The 20,388-nt window shown below is 47.8% G+C and overlaps 8 protein-coding genes across 8 annotated transcripts; 5 read left to right on the top strand and 3 right to left on the bottom strand.

Annotated features, from left to right (window-relative positions):
* Nucleotides 1–442: 442 nt before the first annotated feature.
* On the bottom strand, nucleotides 443–982 carry N7519_005890 (uncharacterized protein; the record flags this gene model as incomplete). The annotated part of the gene is made up of 1 exon (XM_057292666.1): nucleotides 443–982. One exon carries the CDS (start codon nucleotides 980–982, stop codon nucleotides 443–445), a length of 540 nt encoding a protein of 179 aa, XP_057147477.1.
* Nucleotides 983–2,511: 1,529 nt separating this feature from the next.
* On the bottom strand, nucleotides 2,512–3,773 carry N7519_005889 (uncharacterized protein; the record flags this gene model as incomplete). Its single annotated transcript, XM_057292665.1, has 2 exons — nucleotides 2,512–3,491; nucleotides 3,512–3,773. 2 exons carry the CDS (start codon nucleotides 3,771–3,773, stop codon nucleotides 2,512–2,514), a joined length of 1,242 nt encoding a protein of 413 aa, XP_057147476.1.
* A 1,221-nt stretch (nucleotides 3,774–4,994) lies between these two features.
* On the top strand, nucleotides 4,995–6,342 carry N7519_005888 (uncharacterized protein; the record flags this gene model as incomplete). Its single annotated transcript, XM_057292664.1, is given in 7 exon segments — nucleotides 4,995–5,157; nucleotides 5,220–5,285; nucleotides 5,345–5,391; nucleotides 5,462–5,631; nucleotides 5,645–5,842; nucleotides 5,905–5,994; nucleotides 6,060–6,342. The coding sequence occupies 7 exon segments, from the start codon at nucleotides 4,995–4,997 to the stop codon at nucleotides 6,340–6,342; spliced, it is 1,017 nt and encodes a 338-aa protein (XP_057147475.1).
* A 1,157-nt stretch (nucleotides 6,343–7,499) lies between these two features.
* N7519_005887 (cytochrome P450) lies at nucleotides 7,500–9,141 on the top strand (the record flags this gene model as incomplete). Its single annotated transcript, XM_057292663.1, has 3 exons — nucleotides 7,500–7,745; nucleotides 7,863–8,645; nucleotides 8,701–9,141. 3 exons carry the CDS (start codon nucleotides 7,500–7,502, stop codon nucleotides 9,139–9,141), a joined length of 1,470 nt encoding a protein of 489 aa, XP_057147474.1.
* Nucleotides 9,142–9,880: 739 nt separating this feature from the next.
* N7519_005886 (uncharacterized protein) lies at nucleotides 9,881–12,121 on the top strand (the record flags this gene model as incomplete). The annotated part of the gene is made up of 2 exons (XM_057292662.1): nucleotides 9,881–10,009; nucleotides 10,088–12,121. The coding sequence occupies 2 exons, from the start codon at nucleotides 9,881–9,883 to the stop codon at nucleotides 12,119–12,121; spliced, it is 2,163 nt and encodes a 720-aa protein (XP_057147473.1).
* Nucleotides 12,122–13,764: 1,643 nt separating this feature from the next.
* On the bottom strand, nucleotides 13,765–15,511 carry N7519_005885 (glycosyltransferase family 15 protein; the record flags this gene model as incomplete). The annotated part of the gene is made up of 5 exons (XM_057292661.1): nucleotides 13,765–14,106; nucleotides 14,162–14,567; nucleotides 14,624–14,710; nucleotides 14,767–15,177; nucleotides 15,240–15,511. The coding sequence occupies 5 exons, from the start codon at nucleotides 15,509–15,511 to the stop codon at nucleotides 13,765–13,767; spliced, it is 1,518 nt and encodes a 505-aa protein (XP_057147472.1).
* A 2,029-nt stretch (nucleotides 15,512–17,540) lies between these two features.
* Nucleotides 17,541–18,728, top strand: N7519_005884 (PH domain-containing protein; the record flags this gene model as incomplete). The annotated part of the gene is made up of 1 exon (XM_057292660.1): nucleotides 17,541–18,728. The coding sequence occupies one exon, from the start codon at nucleotides 17,541–17,543 to the stop codon at nucleotides 18,726–18,728; it is 1,188 nt and encodes a 395-aa protein (XP_057147471.1).
* Nucleotides 18,729–19,509: 781 nt separating this feature from the next.
* N7519_005883 (uncharacterized protein) lies at nucleotides 19,510–19,725 on the top strand (the record flags this gene model as incomplete). The annotated part of the gene is made up of 1 exon (XM_057292659.1): nucleotides 19,510–19,725. One exon carries the CDS (start codon nucleotides 19,510–19,512, stop codon nucleotides 19,723–19,725), a length of 216 nt encoding a protein of 71 aa, XP_057147470.1.
* Between the last annotated feature and the right edge of the window lie 663 nt (nucleotides 19,726–20,388).

Here is a 20,388-nt window from a genome sequence, read left to right as displayed (position 1 = left end):
GGATGAAAGTATACCTGGAATTTACAATCTGGGATGACGATGGGATACCGCTCAACCAACCAGCGGCTAGAACGTGATTCCTTTGGGATAGCGATGGGTTGCCGAATGTTAATATCTGTCAAGCAAACGAATTCGCAGCCATAATGGGATGCCGCTGGGATAGCGACGGGATATCGTACCTGAACAATGCAAGGCATCCCATTAGGATTACCGTTACCCCAAGAGATAAAAAATAATGCTTCAAGGGGCAAACTTGAGGTGGCTCTAGTTTAGATATCTACTCATGTTGAGAATTGGCGAAATACACCGTTGAAGAAAATTTGATATATTCAATATTTAGCCTTTCGATTTCTGGGGGGAAACATATATCTACTGCCATTAATGACCAACTTTAAGTGAAAGACATATGTATATGCACGACGCCCTTGCAACTGAAATATCGTTATATCCACTCAAACTGTTGACCATGAGGCTGCAACACTCGCGCAGTCTGAGAAATCCACTTGTCTTCAATGTTATCATTGGCATACGCGGCTTCGCTTCCTGCAATTTTCACGGCCAAGTCAGAAGTAGCATGCCAGAGCTCATCACTGCCCGGCACAGCAAATTGCAGGTCTGCCAGGGAAAGAAGTCTTTCATCCGGTGACCGTGGTCCACGCCGAGGATTAAAATTGGGCGCATCTTCCAAGAGTTTAGTGTCGTATACCCGGGCATGCCTGCATACCCTGTACAAGGACAAGTTAAAACGCTTGACTTCCTCGATACCAAGCCAGATGAAAACATCGGGGTCAACTCCTTGTTTGAACTGGGCCAGTATTGAGGGATAGAAGAACATGCGTCGCTTCAAACAGCTGCGCACGAGAGAAACGAGAAGCTGAGAGGGGATCTCGGGGAGAACTTGTGACAATTGCAGATCTGACGGGTCGTGGTTGTGGAGGAGGGAGAAGATGAGGTGTAACAGAATCCCTTGGTATGTTGCCATTGGCCAGGGTGCGGGACCAGATGAGGATATTTCATGATGTTGCGAGTGTGGTTCATCATGGTGATTCGATACGTCCCATTTTCCCTACGTGTCTCTTTAATAACGAAGGAAAACGTAGAGGGATAGAAAAAGGGCTGAACTAACTCTTTGCTCGTATATCGACGATGTCAGTCTTTTGTGTAGGTCTTTTGCGGTACGTTGCGCATTGCTTTCCATCATCGCCCATGAGCCCATCATCACCACTGATTGAGCAAGGAAAGGAGGCTCATTATTGGGATCGAATGTCGCTGGGTGCAAAAATGGCCATTTTGGGTGAAATTTGTCGAAATAAGCCTGGACAAATGGCGCAGCTCTACATGGGCTATTTTCAATACTTTCCGAGCGCTGTATAAGACCTCCTGTTTGTGTCGGAGGAGAACGAATCGAATATGGATAGTCCGTTTCTATTGAAGGGATAGGGCTTGTGCGGGGATTTCGAGACCTGCTTTGCTCTAATGCCCGCCCTCGTGAGTTTTGGATATAAGAACATTCAATCGCTCGCTGAAAGCACGCGCCGCAGGGAGACCGTCCATCGCATCTTGACCGCCGTGAGCGACAATAGGTACAAGCTTGAATCGCCCGGGAGTATTGTAGCTCTCTGGTTTCATGATGAGTACGGACATGTTGCCGCAGCGTGTCATTCCTGCCGAAAACGCGATCACAGAAGGAGCATTCAAAACACTTTGTTTGGAAGTGGCTTTTTGCATGTCGGGTCAGATGTTCCTTTCGTCGATAGCTTAGGCCACACCCGGGAAAGTGACATTGGAAAGGGGTCATCGAAACCACGACCGAGAGAGCGATAGGTTGAACAGAATAGGTCGGAGGGTGTGTAACCCCAAATGTGACCATAAGCAGGTATATTGTAGGTATGGCAACACTGGGATCCGGATAGTGAAGATTTGGGATATTGATGGGATATGGGATATCGATGGGATATGGGATATCGATGGGATATGGGATAGCGATGGGATATGGGATAGCGATGGGATAGCGATGGGATAGGCGGGAGGTGGGGCAGTGGTGGAGCACCGGGTCACGGTTGGCCCGATAGAGAATGTACTGTACACGGGCATAAGTTTAATGACATGTGCAGATCACGGCGTTTAAGTCTTAGTATTAATAAAGGGAGGAATATATATATATATATATATATAAAATATCCAAGGAAATATCCAAGGAGACTGCTGAAAAGACTACTGAAGAGGCTACTAAATCAACTATAACAAGGTTATATAAGCGGTTAACTACTTACCTAGGTAGGTAACTATTCTCATATAGGGACTAAGATGACGAAGACGACAGCCCGATTAGGCCGGTTGTCGTGATGACCTTACACCTGGACATGAATCAGGTGTTAGAAAACGGATTGAATACCGTGCTCTTAAAATAATATTGCGAAGGAGAAAAGAAAAGAAAAACTAATGTGCTGCACTTCCTCATCTATCATTCTGGCTACTTCGTAAGTTTCGTTACCCTGAACCAACTCTGCTTCAGCGGCCACCGTTCGAGGCGCCGTCATCAAAAAGACACCCGTACAGTTCAGCGGAGAGATAAAACGTATTGGACCTCGTGCCATCCAACTTCTCCTTCATACTAACCCAGCTATGGATGCCACGACCAGCCTCCAAAGGCCGGCGCTGCACAGCGATGATGGCGTTTTTATATCTCTCTCGGTACAACTGAGGCGCAGAAATAGCATCCATGTACATTTCGATACGTTCGCGCGCTTCGGCGTCATTTGCTGTGTAGCTGTCCATTGGGTAGAGGACCGTACGGGCCGCTGGTCGAGACGGATCTTTGTTCTTGAAATGGAAACAGGATAACCCGGGTTTTCCACGGTACGGCCCAAGCGAGCCACCAGCCATGATGGAGTAAAATAGTTCGATCGCATGGACGCTGGAATTGGGATCCATCTTGACATGTTTTTGCGCGATCTGCGTTGCAGACGCGCCGCGGTGCGCAACGTATACCTTGACTTCGGCGTCTTCTGGGTTCGGCGATAGACCAAGCGAGAAGTAGATGGGATAGTCGTCGCCAGTCATGATGCTCTCCAATAATTTCCACGAGCCGGCCAGCCCCAAGCGCTCCAGAGCTTCTCTCGTCACTTTAAAGGCGTTTTTTCTCCCAGAAGCTAGTGGATTGAGGTAAATCTTCCATTTTTCCAGTGTATTTGAGGTAGCGAAGCTGTGCCATGAGGCTAATCTACCCTCAGCATCTGAGGGGAAAAACAAATCCCGAACGAGATTCAAGCGGTCCAGAGAGACCTTTGTGGGGCCGTACTCTTTTGCTATGTCGTCGGTCAAGCGCGAGGTCCTTTCTTGGAGGGCGGCCAAGCTATTTTCCTCTGGCTGAGCCTCGATCAAGAATCGCAGCTCAGATGCTCCAGTGTGTTGGGATAAAGCCAATGAGTATTCAAAAGGCGAGTGATCATTGCTCACGTCAGAAACCCAGGCCGATATATCCAGCTTCTCTGGTATGACATTATGACACCATTCTCCCCGGAAAACTCCAAGGCGTGCAGCAGCTTCTCTCGCGTGACCTCATCTTGTCCAATGGCTTTAGAAAGCCGTGTAAGTTGCCGATTGGCTTCACTAATATAGTTACCGTTGATCGCCTTGTTCATGGACGCTGGAGCAGACGCTGCCGGCATGGGAGGCCTGACTGCTGTTGTGATGTGTTGGCATTGGTGGGTGAGTTGGTGAATTTGCGAGTATGACCAGGCGTCTGGTTTTCTATGGTCTAGGAGAGCCATAGTTGACGTAGGGCTGGGATAATCAATGTTATTGTCATGCATAGGATGGGCGCTATATATGCGACATGTAATATTCGGCTGAAGGTGGGCTCATATAGGATTGGGCTGCTACTCGCAAATCATTCCCCCGCTCGAAACACGGTGTAGAAAAATGTGATTGTAAGCCTACCTCTGACTATCAAAATACTTTATGCTCTTGACAGGACTTTATAGTACATAAGAGTTTGAAACAGTGAGATGAGCGCTTACTAGGTGCATAGGAAAGCCGCCGTTGACATACACAACATGGATTCAGACAAGCATAGAACGGAGCACATATAAATTTTGTTGCAGAGGTAAGTATTCTTCACTAGTCCTGATAAGCGACACCTTTCCCTGTTGGACCACGTGGAGGGTAAAACTGGCAGGCCGTTCCGGGGAATAATATGAACACCATTAGCAGAACGAGATAAAAATGTTTATAAATTATCGAGTAAATCCAATAATGGCATTGTGTATGACCGTGCATTGCTTTAAATGCAGGGTGCCTTTGGTGGCTGATTTTCCGCCTTAAGCTATGCACTAGTACGTAGACCCTTCAGATTAGGAATATGGCCTCCATTCCAAGCCACATGCAACAGAGGCCAGATTTGTCTATTGCTGTACAGTTCCTAATCATACAGTTCCGAAACCCCTGTTATCTTTCCATGGTTGTTTATACAGGTTTCTACATAGTGATAATATCCCTGGTCTAGCCTAGGATGAATTGATTTCTTAATACGGCAAGGATATAGTACGCAATACGGACGGAGTAAGTGCGAGGAGTTACGTGTTATCTGCAGCTGTAACGGAGCATAATGCACGTTATATATTAAATATAAATTTTACTCCACGGCGCTTACATGGATGTTCGTATGTGCGTAACTAGTCGATATATAAGCCCACTTGTATTAGATGACGAGTCCTTGCTAAAACTTGCCTAGCTTTGCCCAAGTGAGCCAGGGTAGAAATAATAGTGAAAAGAAAAAGAAAAAATACCGCTATTAGTAGGATAGGTGCCAATCTTGTAATTTTTACCCAGATAACCACCCATTATGCCGATATTGCGAACTATACCCTGCAGCCGGGACTAATTAATCCGTCGGTTTCTTTGTTCTATTCACCCAAGAGAATATCCCCTGAAATCTCCCAACAAACAACAATTCATGCTTTTATGTTTGACCTCGGAGCTCAAGCAATACAATGGAAGGAATGAATCCCATTGCAGCCATTGTCCAGCCATCCGCCTTGAAGCCTCCAGTCTTCGTGGGATTGGCGAGCGCTCTATGTGCACTTAGTGGCGGCATTATTGCACTACGACTTTGGACTAATTTCAACCACATTCAAAAGCTTCACGTCGACGATTGTACGTATGACCTTTATAGTTTCAGTGGGGCTGTTGATGACTAGCCAAGCTTACCTCGACAGACTTATGTGTGCTGGCACTCTTGTTCCTGATATGGAATTCTGTGACTTTCTCCATGCTGTTTGATGGTAACATTTCTCCCAATCTGATATGTTATCTCACACAAGGACTAACACGTTCAAAACAGTGTTGAACTCGAATCCTAACGATGTCACGATTGAACATCTTACAAGAGTAAGGCCTCAAGGGCTTTTTATACACGTTATTTCCTTGCATCGTGCTGTTTGCTAATGTTTCCTCGCAGCTGGTTGCGGTCGGAATCGCTTCAGGCAACAGTGCAGTTTACAGCGCGAAGTTGCCTCTGCTTTTCATGCTTATCCGAATCTTCGGGATCAAGGATTGGTTGCGCTGGACGTGCATATTTCTCATCTGTCGTCGGGACTTTGGGCGGCGTGATAACACTGCTGTATGCAGGTATCTCCTGCAGCCCGGATCTTCACGAGCCAACTCCGCCATTCTTGTTCTCGTGCGTCGGCGCCCTCACGAATGCGACCATTGCCCGTGGCTCCATCTCGCTCGCCGTAGATGTCATCGTATTTGTTGTCCCGATTCCAGTTATCGTGGATCTTAAGATGCCACTTCGCAGGAAGATCGGAGTTGCGTTTGTCTTTGCTACGGGTCTCCTGTAAGTTCTGCTCTTTCTCCTCTATTGGCTTGGGCAAATTTGCTGACTACAATGTTCAACAGTGCCATTGCAGCCAGCGCATTGGGTTTGTATTTTCAGAAAGCGCAGTCCACTCAATCTTCTACCAACTTCGCCAATGCTCTGCTTGTCACGTAAGTTTGTCAACATCAACATCACCGCCCCGCCCCTATGAGTCTGCCACTGATAAGTCCACTAGCGTTATCGAAAGCGCCGTCGTCCTCATGGTCAGCTGCACGCCTGCTATCCATATATTCTGGACCAAGCATGCAGGCTTCTTGCGCAGGCGCTTTGGACTGCTAACCTCATCACACACCAAGTCGAAGCTTTCGGAATCCAAAACCAACCTGGGAGGAAGCAGTACATCGAACTCGGATCGCCCCCAGGTCCGCGCACACGATTACGTTGAACTGCAGGAAGTCGCCGATATGGGGAAGTCACCGTACGATCCTAAGGTATTGAGTGTCAAGCAATATGTGTAAGATATCACATGTACATTTTGAAATGTCTAGTGTATTTGGCTTTGTGTTGGATCGTCTTACCCCTCTTCAATAGTGAAACAACACGAGATATAGCGCACATGTCAAGTATCATAGAAACCTAGGAAGCTCGGATACGACAGTCGACGTTTAGCTACGATCCTCCACATGTAACGATCGACGATGCACGGCCCGCTTTTCTTACCCGCTGTTTCAACGCCCTCGGATCTTTTAGGGTCTTGAAGGGTCAAGGAATGATGCCCGCCACACCCAATAACGAGACTTCTTTTACATCTAACCTTGAACGACGAATGAAAAAAAAAAATGGACGTCATCATTAATGGGGCATTGACTGTGCAATGCAATTTCTATTGTGGGAAAGTCCTCGGCCACAACTAGTGGGTGACGTTACATGTACTTCGTACTCCGTACGTGGTGTCGAGTTAGTGCACTTTCCAATTAAAAACAAACTTCAATAAACACATTATTTTATCATATCTGCGGTAAAGCTTGGTATGCCACGGAGAAACTGTTTAAGACATGTTTAAGACACTGATGATAATGGAGGGGTATCGAAAGTAGGAAAATCCCATGTGGGCAATATTTCAGTCCCTATTGAGTAATTCAACAGGAAACACAGGACACCATCAGCCAAAAGAATGCTTTTCATATATCGTAATTAGTTAATATATTCGAAAGTTTACATCCTTGTAGTTCACCGGGACTTTCCCGGATACGGAAGGTGGTCCGGGCAAGGCGGGTAGTACCCGTGGTTATCTCGGAAATCTAAAACCTTAAGGAACATCCCACTTGGCAATTATTCTTTACACGGACAATCCTCAATGAATATCCTGCTGACTCTGGGCTATCTTGTCTGTGACAATACGTGATCAAAACAGACCCTTGTAACGGAGATGAAAGGAACATGTGGCGTCTTGCACTGAACCCCTGCACGCCTAAGTTCCAGCACCCAATCAATTGCGCCAATTCCCCTACAATGGGATCGTACAATATTGACTATTTGCGAGATTCTACTAAGCTCACCAAAGAGGACCGCGGCCCATGACTGCCTGGTTGCCCTTTGTTTTTTCTTCCCCAAGTTAAACCAACTTCCATCGCCGACACTTTGGATCTGGTTGCTTATTCTCCGAATTTCAACTATGCATCTAGCAACATTCATAGCCATTACCGGGCTGCTAATAGGTGTGTACATCGTCACGCGACGGAAATCAACATCTTCTTTGCCCCTGCCGCCAGGCCCAAAGCCATTGCCGATAATTGGCAATGTTCACCAAGCTCCCAAGTCCCACGGCTGGCAAACATATCGTGAATGGAGCAAGCAGTATGGGCCAATTGTTCACGTCAACATGCTTGGGCAGTCTGTCGTCGTTCTATCTACGTCTGAAGTAGCCCACGAACTTCTAGCGAAGCGCGGAGCCACATTTTCAGACCGACCTCGTCTTTTTGCAAGGCTCTACTCTCCTCAACTTGCATGGGCAACAATGAGCTAATAGAAACTTCAGTTGGCAACCGAGCTAGCCTTGAAAGGGCTCAATATCCTCATGATGAATTACACCGATCAATTCCGACAACATCAGAGGCTACAGGTCTCGGTGTTGAACGCGACGCCGGCAGCCGCCTATCTCCCCTTCCAAACTCTAGAATCGCAACAATTGATGCACGATCTCCTAGAGAATGCGGGTGGTGCTGGTGCTGAGGTTCAAGGACATTTCCAGCGCGCTGTCGCTAGTATCATCCACACATTGTTGTATGGCTTCCGTGTCAAAGACTACAACGACCCGGTACTTCGCACCGTTGTGAAACTCAACGAGGAGTTCTCCGAGTTTATCCAGGTTGGCGCGCACATTGTCGACCAGTTCCCTGTTCTAAATAATCTGCCCGGCTTCTTGGCTCCATGGCAAGCAAAGGCTGAGAATCACTACAAAACCAAGTATGATCTGCGCGACGAAAACTTCCGGCGGGGCCAGGAGTCGGACGCCTGGAATATATCAAAGCACCTCAAAAAGACTGTCGAAAAGGATAATCTCGATATGCCCTTGCACGAACTAGCGTTTGAGCTTGGTACCATGATCGACGCCGCGCTGGACGGCACTACAGACAGCCTGATCTGGTTTGTGGTGGCTTGTATCACACAAGACCAGGGTTTCGTCGTCAAGGCACGCAAGGAGCTGGATGCCTTTGTCGGACACAACCGACTCCCAGTCCCAGATGACAAGCCCAACCTGCCGTACATCACCGCGATTGTCGAAGAGATATTCCGATGGCGACCCGCTGGCCCCGAGGGCGTCCCCTCATCTGAACAAAGAGGAGACTACCTACAATGGATACACCATTCCCAAGGGATCTGTTATTATACCCAACGTTTGGACAATATCCCGAGAAGAGGCCTTGTTTGGCCCGGACCCCGACGATTTCAAACCGGACCGCTGGCTCGATGAGGACGGCAAAACGCTCAAAGACCTCCCCGCTGCTGCATTTGGCTATGGAAGACGGACCTGTCCTGGGCGGTATTTTGCCCGCAATGTTATCTGGATCGTCGTGGCCCAGCTGCTATGGTCATTTGACATCAAGGCTGGTTTATCTGAGGAGACGGGCGAGCCCGTCGTCGTTGACCCACTTGCATGCACCTATGGCCTGGTTATGCGGGCTCTGCCTTTCAAGGCTTCTTTCAACCCTCGTGGGCCTTGGGTGCGTGGCGTGATTGCCAGAAACGGTGACACTTATGGCAAGGATCATGTCGCTATGCTCAACCAAATTGGCGCGGAGTTCGCTAAGATGTAACGGAGCTTTCTTTCCTTTCTCCCTCCCTTATTATGCACACATGTACAATAGCTATAAAGGCAAAGTACAGAGGGTTTTGTGACGATGTGGATATGGAGAATTGCAATATGTATGGAATATCTTGGCTAATGGTGCTAATATTCTACCCTAAACTTAATATTACATGGTAACCTTGGAAGATAAATACCTACAATATACATATGTAGGTAGAATAGCCTCTTCTCAGGAATGGAAAATCCCCCTTGTCCAAGCGGGATAATATCGGCGTAATACGTGGTTATCCCAAATCTCAATTCACATACGGAGTAATCAGTACAGGGTACATAGACTGGATAATAACGGGTTTTTTCTCTGTGGTTTTACCCTAGCTCAGCACCAGAATCCTAGTTCGCCGCTAGGCAAGTTTAATATAGTGCTCGTACTCCGTCCTCCGTATTCCGTTTGTAGTTGTATATCCACATGTGAAGAACCACGTAAGCCCTACTGCATGCCTCCGGTGGGTCGTATTCCTGATCAGAACGTTCGTCATGCTAGCTCATATCGCTTCCTTCGTCACATCCCCAGCCAAATCATTGGCTGTTGGCCACTAGCGGCGCGACGTGGCCGCTTGCCCAGGCAGGAAGCAATATATTGATGCCCAAGAATGTGCTTGATTTCGTTGTGGCTGACGAAAAATATGGATCATGTCAAGGATAATTGTAAACTTGATGAGATCCCCAATATCACACAGCAGCTCATAATGCTTTCCGTCAGTGCAGTACCTACGATACTATATGGCAATTCTAGTGCAATATTCAACGACCCTCGAGATGATTCCTCGTCTTACAGGGTCAATTTGGCTCTTGTGGTTATTTTCCTCATAGTTTCCGTACGATTAGCGAGATCGAAGGCACGTATACGCCTCATTACAATTATCTATGAAGATTCATGCGCTCATGTTCTATAGACACACTCTATCTCACCACCCTGTGAGAAAATAATCGAAGAGGCAGAGCGGACAAATCGTCGCAACGGACATGAAAATGCCGGCTTCCTGTCTAAAGAGGCAGCCTTTTCGCCTCTGCAAACAATAAAGGCCCTCCCGCCTTCCCATGCACTATGGGACCAACTCGCCGCCGACCTCCCTCGTCTGGTCCAAACCCAGACTGTCCGAGAGACTGTAACCAAGATGCCACTGCTTGACGCGTCCACCAAAACATTACCCGACATTTACCTCCAGCGGGCCGCCACCATCCTAGGAATGACAGCGCACGTGTTTGTCCGCATGGAAGGAAGCGAGCCTCTCACATTGAAATACGACAGCCATAGCGATATACTGCCGCCAACGCTTGAGATCCCGTGGACGGTACTGTGCAGACGTCTTGGGCGACCAGCACCGGCTCTCACCTACGTGGACGGGGTGGTATCGAATTTCACATCAACCAGCTTGTCGCACAGTGGGGTGGCGCTCGATAACTTGGAGTTGCTCGTTCCAACCGTCGGCACGAAGGAAGAGCACACGTTCGTCGGTATAATGATTGAAATAAACGCCAAGACGATACCAATTCTCCATCAGGTCATAGAGGCGCAAAGATCCGTCTTAGCGAAAGATTCCTTCTCGCTCAAAGACGCAATACGAAGGCTTCACGCACTCTTAAGACAAATCACCGAGACTCTGGATAAGCTCCATGCGAGCCGAGCACACAAGTCCCATATCGATCCCGTGCTATGGACCCTCACCGTAGGGAATTTGGGAATCCCGTGGGTGAAAGGCATGGTTGGGGCGGCAGGAACAGCGCACCCATTGTTTCACATGATGGATGAATTTACCGGACGATTTGAATATAACACTGGTATCGGCCAAGAAGCGCAAATCGTCCGAGCTACGTATCCTATCCATTGGCGACAGTTTCTCGAGGCTATGAAGGAAGTGTCCGTCACAGAATACATTGCTCTCTCAAAGGATAGAGAGTTGACGTATCTCTGGCAAACCTTTACATCCTCGTACCACGGCAACGACGGTTTACTGGGATTCCACCGGCGAAAGGTGTTCGGGTTCCTTGCTGTCTCATTCAGGATTGGTCGAAGTACAACCATCAACGGTCTGGGTCGCAAGCGCAGGACCGAGCCCTGGCACGAGGTCGATCAGGAATTGGAAAAGGCACGTCTAGAACGCGGATGTCTCGACCCAGATGAACACATTCCGGATACCGTGCCCAGCTCAAATAAACTCTTCATGTCCCAGCTCCTAAAACATAACTCGGAAGAAACTGGTTATTGGTTCTCGGCCAAGGGGAGTGTATACGACGCGAGCGCATTCATGCAGAGCCATCCAGGAGGAGATACTGTGATTGCGTTGTGCAGTGGTCAAGACGTTACCGACAGCTTGAAGGCAGTCGGTCATTTGACGAATGCTTCGATCCGAAATAAAATGGAAAGCTATCGGATAGGGACGCTGGAAAAGCCGAAATTCGCCTCTTCACATGCGGAAGAGGTTTACATGGCCGCCGTTGATCTTGGTCAAAAGGCAGCCGAAATGGAAAACGTGCAGCGGAGGAATTTCCGGTTGTTGAATGGGAAACTTACCATCCTGGACGAACCGGAGACTCTCACGCCTAAGAAGGCACGACACTTGCTTGATGCGAAGAATAGGCTTCGAGATGAGCATGTGCCGGGTTTGGCGACGCTTTTGGATTCCCTACTCGATAGTATCGCCAAGTTTGATATGAAGCTTGATCTGAGTGCCGTTCGTGCGCAAACTGTCGGCCTTGCTATGCCAGAAACAGGCCTCGGCACGGCAACTCGTTTCTTGAACTATGAAATGGTACTAGACACGCTGCAGGAAGACTTGAGTCGGTTGACTGAAGTAAAAGAGCTTGCTGCAATGGTGCTTGGGACTTTCGAAAACCCTGGATTCACATATTCTGGGCAAAGTCGGCTTGAATCTATTGTGGACACATTAAGTAGAGTAGCAAGTCAATTGATAGTCCTTGGGGAATGAATTCTTGTCTATTGTTGCAGGATATAGAAGTGATGAACTTGACTGCGCTTTCATACTCTCTGTTTTTTTTTTCTTTTTTGCTAAGACTTTTGGCGAGATGAACATCATTTATCAGACAAATACCCTTTAATATATATATACATAAATATATTATTCCCTCTGTTTCCATTTCAATGGCAGAGATATACTATCCATTGGATGAATTACCTGCATTCGATTACACTTTTGGCTGAGAAGACCTCGGAGTGAGCCATTTCACATCAAGTGCCCGGGTGGTCTAGTGGTATGATTCGCGCTTAGGGTTCACCCAAAGCAATATTGCGCGAGGTCCCCGGTTCAATCCCGGGCTCGGGCCCATCTTTTTTTGTTTTTCCTGCTTTCTTTTTATATTATAATCGTGCTCCAAATGGAGCTACCTACGAATTTATTGTGTAGCAGTCCTGCCGGCAATTCGACTACAGGGAACTTGGATTCGGCTGTAGATGTATACCATCTTAGGTGCGCTGTTAGTCGTGATCTGAGACGGGAGTATAGACAGTTCACCTTGGTTATGCTTCCATCTATTATTTGAAGTGAAAGAACTATGTAGATTGGCGGTGTAATTGTGATGGCCCTTTTAAGAAGACTCAAGACCGCGAGCTTCCAAGGTTGGACTCGCGTATTGTTAACCGAAATCTTGAACAAGATTATAGTATGCCCCTTGAGGTAATAGTAACAACTTTTATGGGTCAATTCAAGCTACCGAGGTATGACTAGCACAGCTACCTAGGTAAATTTCACGTCTCTTAATATTCAGGCCATAGTAAAATCCGAAGAAATAAAGTGCATTATACTGATATCATTCTTCACGTAATTGACCTGGTGATTATCCCATACTCTATAGACAACCATGCTCGATCTGGTATTTGCGAGGGTCAAGGGTGGGCAATGCGAGAAAACAACCCGTGGATGTATGCCACGGATTCAAGGATGGGTGAGGAGAGAGAGGAAAGGTATGTACATCTCACGAATGCATGCTGGAAGACAACCACAAAAACTGCGCAGACGGGGACGGGAAGGGGGGAAAAGCAGCTGGAGGAGAAGTGGCCGATTGGAAGGTGAAAATAAAGGGGAGAAGAGACGTCAACGTAGACGGCGGGAGTTGCTTTGGGCGTGGCTCCCAGCCCCCGAATCAATGGTCTCCTACCACCGAGAGGAAGCTGTGCTCCTGGTAGAACAGAGGATATAGCGATGGAATCTAGAGAAAACATTGGATATAAGGGTTGTCAAGACCATCCGAGATGGCCCCGGAATCCCACAAGGTACGGTACCAGTGTTCCACTGCCGACGATGCACATGTTCTCTTCCAAATGTAACCAAGAGACGGATCACAACAGCCAGACTCAGTGGCACAACATGCTTCATGTATGTGTCAACAGTGATGATGGAAATGGTGACACCATCTTCCGATTAAATAAAAAAAGTGCAGATCCGCCGAACGCCGCCCAGAAAGGAAACCCCATGACCAACATAACATGCAGGCTGAAGCTGAAAACTCAAGGGCGAACCCAAGAGATGCACACAGCCGAATAAATAGACAAGGGGGGGAAGGAGACGCAGGAAGATGTGGCGAGCATTGAGCATTACGGCTTCAGCGTCAAGATCTATGGCGAGGCCCAGCCACCTGCCACATCTACCCATTCGTTGAGACAGCTGCCTTGCTTGCCCTCAACATCGACAATGTCAGTGTCGCAGCGGCATCGGCAACCCACACCGTTCTCCTTGACTGGGTCAGGGTTCGCCCAGTACTCGTCTTCCTCAATCCGTTTCTTCTCGTCATCGGTCGTCATCTCGAGGTAAGGAATACGGGCAAGTTGGCGGGCTGGAGCGTTGGCGGGACAATGCTGAATGGTAGTGTGGCGGTAGCCAAAGTCACGGAAGTAATGAATATCGCTAGGGGCGAGGAGAGCACCGGCAGCGAGGGAGTGAATAGGAGCATCACCCCACTAGTACAGTCAGTAAAGATCCCCTGGCAGAGTTCAAAGACAGAATATAACATACCCGCTCATTCCAAAATCCTCCACTTCTGTCCATCATAGTGAAGAAGTCTTCATACTCCTTGCTGCGGAACCAATCCAGACGGGCAATCTCGAAGTTGCTCCAGAAATGGCACATGTTGTAGCTCTCGCCTTCCATGGCCTCTGGGTCCACGTCCTTCAGGTTGTTGTCACCGGGGTCGGTCTGCAGGATTTCATCTGGCAGTTTGTCCTGCTTGTTCTCTTCGGGGGTTTCTGGTTGCGCTGGCTGCTCCAGGAACATCTCCCACAGACCCTTGGACTTGAGGTTGTTTTTGCGCTTGTAAGCAGCCGCATACCGGAAGATGTTGGGGACAGTCTCGCGAAGCTCTTTCACTGCAATTGTGAAGCCGTAGGTCTTGTTTGCCTCGGCCATCTTGAGGAATGGATCACTGAAGTAATAAGTCAGCAGATTGACCAGAAAAATATGCAACAGTGGGTATCTTACTAGGTGATGTCGCAGAAGTACTTGATCTCGGGCTCCAAACGCCAGTACCACTCGTACTTCATCAGAAGAGGGTGCTTGTAGAAGTGTCTATCGCAGAGTTAGCTTTATAATCCAAGTCTCCCAATCCGCTATTGAAGACTGACCCTGAGTAGAACCGACACATGTGGTGGTAGCTTTCCATTCCACCGTACATGATGGCAGCATCACCCTGCTTCCTGATGCCCTCTTTGGCAACCTCATGGTCAACCCAATCAGGGAATCCCCACATGGTGTTGTCAATCTTTCCAAATTCAACTTCCGCGCTGGTGTAGTTCTTGACCGTCGCTTTGAACTCCTCGTCGAAGTCGCCATCGTTGAGGAACACATAGGGGTAGTGCCACCACCGGTTGAAGTGTCTCTCAATGGACTTGAGCGATTGGATCACACCATCCAACTCTTTATTTCTAGCAAGGACGACGAAGGCGGCATTGGCGCGGGGAGCCTTTGCAATTTCTTCGGGCTCAATAGGCATACAGCCCGTAGCAAAGACTTTATCATGTTTTTCGCTGATTTTTCTGTAAAACGCGGAATGTTAGCTATTGCACACACGACCACCGATTGACATGGGAGTACGAACCGGATAGAAGGCGGAGTGCCCGCTGGAATTAGGATACCCCCGGGAGAGGTAGGATGTCGGACAAAGAGGAGCAGAATAAACACAATTACAAGACATGGAAATAGTAAAACAAGACCCAGGGGTATAGAAATAGATGAGTTGCCCTTTAGGCGAATCCTCCGTCGGAAAAAGGCGAATCTAGGATGGAGGCGGCCTTTCTCGTTTGGAGCATCTTCCAACGGCAGACTCGGCGCACTAGGCAGCCTTTTCGTGATGCGTTGTATGAAGCTCATGGGTGCGATTGTCGTGAGACCACACAAAGAACGGTAGAGGTCAGCTGTCAGGCTGAAGCGACAGCACGGGGCCGTTAGGGAGATAGCGGAGAAATTGTGTCGGGGGTGTGATCAGAAGAGAATTGCTTCTCGAACGGGAAGAAAGGAGGTGAGCACACGATCAAACCGAATTCGGACCGTATGGGATCACGGGAAGATCCGAAAGTCGAATGATCTTTGAGAAGTGAAAAAGAAAACAGCAAAACGAGTGGCCGGAGGAATGCCTCCTTTTGTCCCCCAACTTTCTCAGTCCCGTAGATAGATGAGTGCGTCGGGAGAAACGCAAGCAACTGTGAACAGCAAGGCACACAGAGAGATCGGGGACATCAAAACAGGATGAGGGTGATGAGGGAAGAGAGAAGAATGGGGGATTGGAAGATGGGATGGGTTCCAAGAGGTTGCTTGCGCCTCCCTGGTCTTGGCGAAGTCCGGTGGCCTCTCAGTTGTCACCCTGAGACGGTTATTTTACCCCTGGGTTACTGTGGAGTGGCGCTATAACCAGTATTGTATGGTATTTTAATTGTAATCTTTACTTTTTGTGCGATTGTACTCCGTACTGCTTCTCTGCTTTCTAATTGCCTCTTGTTCTTAACGTATTCCCTTCGAGGTTTACGTGGACTTGATGTTCTCTTCCATCCCCGGGTCTCCTTTGTTCTTTCATAATCTGATTGGCTTTCCGAGGTCTCATGGCATGGTCTAGCGGTGATTCTAAACGGTAGTACTAGTAAGTACCACTTGTACTCCATACTAGCCCCAAACGAAGAAAGCTTCTGTATGCTTCTGTGATCATTTTGATCCCGTCTGCTGGGACTATGCTTGTGCTCGTGTACTTTGTACTTTGTACAAACTCTTGTACCTAGTTAAAAAAAAAAGATATCTCATGATACTCTATACAGTTTATTGTACATAGCCCACCTGATCCACCATCGGCCCTATGGGGCAATGACACATAAATATGCGCGATGGGCAATGTCTACGGCCATATGTTGTAGATACTTGGGTTTTCTGGAATGTATCAGTTGGTCAAAATCTTTTCACATCATTCCAAGATTGATCCAGATAACTTCAAAACTCAGAACCCTCCTGAGACGACTTGTCTCACCTGGTCCTATATACGGAGTAGCCAATACAATCTGTATATTGTAGAATTAGCGCATGACGATCGAGGGTCCAAACTTTTTCAGGCCGTTAGGCCCGAAAGTAGTGTCTGTAATAATTTTTGAGGGCGGCTGACCCTGTCATCCGTTCGCGTTCAGCCTCTTATGTGTCTATTATTGCGTCGCTTAAGTACCTAGTACATGACTTTTCATGCTGGCAAGGGCGTGAATGCAGGTACTATATACATCGGATATGTACCATCCTCCGTTCAGGATGCCTATCTCGTAAGATCTACATGTATTGTAAAATACGGTTATTGTATGTAATTCTGTTTTCAATCTAAATCAAATTGCAAATTTAATTATCCTCCTATGGGTCTCCAAGGTCTGGACCCTGGGACGGGTTAATTTTCATATTGAACACATTGCTACTTATATTGTACTCGGTATCTATGTTGTATGTTGTATACGAGTAGTCTGTTATTTTCATCTTTCTCCTATATCACTTCCGAGTCATATCTCACCTAAATCCAGGGTACCGCGTACCTACTTATGTATATACAGAGTACATATGTAGTAGTACCTACATAGGACTACATATACATGGTTTTATTATTGCTCGTGTGCATGGTTACTCGAAGGAAACAGATTTCCAGAATATATATATACTTAGTTAAGCACAGTATATGGATCTTTGCATATCAAAGTCATATAATTTCCCATGCAGCACTTTGTAGATCCTAACTTGTTGAGAAGCCAAAGGGTCAAAAGGCTTGGTTCCGGCCAAGATCATCCGTCATCCCATCATCACACTCCCGCATGATAACTATATGGAGTTATCACCGTGGGGTTCCCCCTTATTTTTCATTTCTTCCCTTCTACCATACCTCATAATGAATACGACGAGGCCCTCAATTTCTGAGGGCAAAACCCCCATGATCAAAGTCCCCGAATCTGGCCCGTCTCATTTCCGAGGGCCTCGCAACAGTGGAAATTTCGATCCCTTTTCGCCAGTCAACGAGAATGGAAGCTTCGAATTCGATCGAGTCTTGAAGACAGGGAGAGTCTATCGCCGAGTCAAACACAAGCATGTCTTTCGCGCCTCATGGAAACCAGCCTACCTCGTCCTCCGACCGAACCTCCTTTCCGTATACAAGGACGAGGAAACCACCCGCCTCCGAGTCTCCATTTCCCTGTCTGAAGTGACCGCCGTCGCGCCCGTCAAGTCTCCGCGATCAACCCGGCGCCATGTTTTCGGTGTCTTTACCCCATCCACGAATTACCGCTTCGAAGCCCTGAGCGAACGCGATGCTGAGGACTGGATCGATCGTATTCGCGCCGAGACCCCAGGTGACGAGGACGAGCAAGCTTTTCTGGCTTTGACCAGGAAGCGCGAACCCCCGGCCATCCACAAACAGCTCGTTGACGAGACAACCGATCACTCCGAGTTAGATCACACTGGTCGCGCCAGCTCTCCCGAACCGCGCCATCCCCTGTCCCCACGCAGCAAAAACACCCAGAGACTCCCTTACATCCAAGATTACTCCGGCAACGAAATGACTTCATATTCAGAGTTCTCCGATGGCCCTGCGCCAGCACGCAACACTCACCTACGATCTATGCCCTCTATCCATTCACTGTCCGTCTCAGCTCCTGAGGATAAACTAGCACGGCCGTCAGCATCTCTACCCCGAGACACCGCCAAACAAACTGATCTGGGCATCCTGCGTGACCCGGAGCGGGTCATCTGTCAGGGGTACCTGCAGGGGCTGCGCATCCAGGGGACCGTGCGCCAGTGGAAACGGCTCTGGACTGTGCTTCGGCCAAAGAGTCTAGCCTTCTACAAGGATGAAGCGGAGTACGCTGCCATCAAGATCATCCCCATGTCTCAAGTATTTGATGCCGCAGAAGTGGACCCTTTGTCGAGGTCAAAGACGTTCTGTATGCAGATCATCGCCGAAGAAAAGACCTATCGACTTTGCGCTCCAGATGAAGAGTCCCTCGCGCGCTGGCTGGGATCACTAAAAAGCATTCTCGCTGCGCGCAGGAGATTGGATCCTGGTCTGGGCACTTCTGTATAACGCCCCTCGCTCTACGGAGTAGAGCCTGTTTTATTACTCTACCTATTCCCATTCCCTTCACTTCATTTTCCCTACATCACAGCGACCCTTTTTCTTCATATCATATCTTTTCTTTTCTTTCAATATACCCAGGTTGGTGATCTCGGTTTGACTACTCATCTCGAGCTTCGGAGTCTTCAAGGAACGGATTGGCGTTAGTACCTTCGTGCACATTCAGTGGGCGAAGGGGAGTTCTTTTCATTAAGCTATTCAGCTTTTTTTTTCTACCTTTCATTTCTCTAACACCCTTGTCTCTTAATTTCATTCATCGAGGCGATGCATTCTCATTTTGCATGCCTCTCACCGTCGAGTCTGACATTCTCCCTTGTCTGTTGTCTGTCTTATTCCATTTCAGTGTCTATATTGAGCACCTATTATGTATCACATTACTTCAGGCCGTAGTCCCCTAGTGCATAATATATAATATGGATGAGAAACTCTCCAAATTTCCTATGGGAAAGACCTATACCGTTCTCTCGTATATGTCTGTGCGCATGGTATAGTTTAATTCGACGAAGCGCTGTCACCGTAGCTTGGTTCATACAATGGCTCGAGTACATATGCAATGCATGATGCCAACGAATGAAGACTAGCGCAGTGGCGCAACCTCTCGTGAGAAGCTTGGTGGGTGCTCTAATAATAGGTTACGATACCACCCGTAAGCGCCCAGGGAGACATTCATGCAAGATTATGTAGTTGGGATAGGTTATGGGATCCCACTGGAGATAATCAGCCTAAGGTAATGTTTACGATTGACCACAACTATGCCATGGAATGTGCTAGAAGGATGGAGTCGCACATCAGAGACGAGCAGCAGCTGGAGGTCGGCAGGTTAAGCTTTGAGGAGTCAAAAAAGGCTATCCAGCAAGCGGAGATTGGGATCAAAGAAGGAAAGCGAATGAAGATGCGTGAGTGCTATCCAAACCATACACGGATACTCCCCGGATCCAAGTACTAACCTTGCATTGTCTTTAGTTACTATAATTGCTTTTGTTTTCTTGCCTGCCTCGTTGTCAACCTCCGCTTTTGGCATGAACCTACGAGAGCTCAACAACCCGCCAATCTGGGTATTCGTGACCACAGCAGTCATGATATGTGCAGTGTCATTCTTGCTCTGGTTCATAATATACCAGTTCAACCTCGCCATTCATGCTCCACGCTCGCGGGGGACAATGGGCAAAGGACGACCGCTCTATAAAAGATTATTTTGTTTGTTTTGGCTTCTCTGCCACGGTCATATCCGCTCCGGTATGGCCATTTCGTTGCTATCAGGTGGTAGGATCGGGTTTCAACCAGTATGTCAAAATCAAGACTGCAAGGCGAGATTGATTCACAATCGGCTGGGCTTGGATCCTGCTGAAACACACGACGCAAATCGGCCCTGGGCCTATGTCATGTATCATATGCTTGTGCATTCGGGAGATGCCGGGCCTTTCAGTGGTGTCATCTTAAACTATAGGAATGTAGGATGATAGCTAATACAGTGACTTTTGAAATCAAAGTCTCAAACGTGAGAGATGTGATGTTCACAGAAATAGTGAACCAATGTATGTGGATATATATACCAAACATTGAAGTTACTGTGAAGGATACCACAATTCAAGTTTGGATTTGTAATTAT

Source organism: Penicillium mononematosum, assembly GCF_028829835.1.
Source record: "Penicillium mononematosum strain IBT 11891 chromosome Unknown utg000003l:1.0-8172316.0:1.0-8177699.0, whole genome shotgun sequence".
NCBI classification, from domain to species: Eukaryota; Fungi; Ascomycota; class Eurotiomycetes; order Eurotiales; family Aspergillaceae; genus Penicillium; species Penicillium mononematosum.
This window is presented reverse-complemented; position numbering and strand designations above follow the sequence as displayed.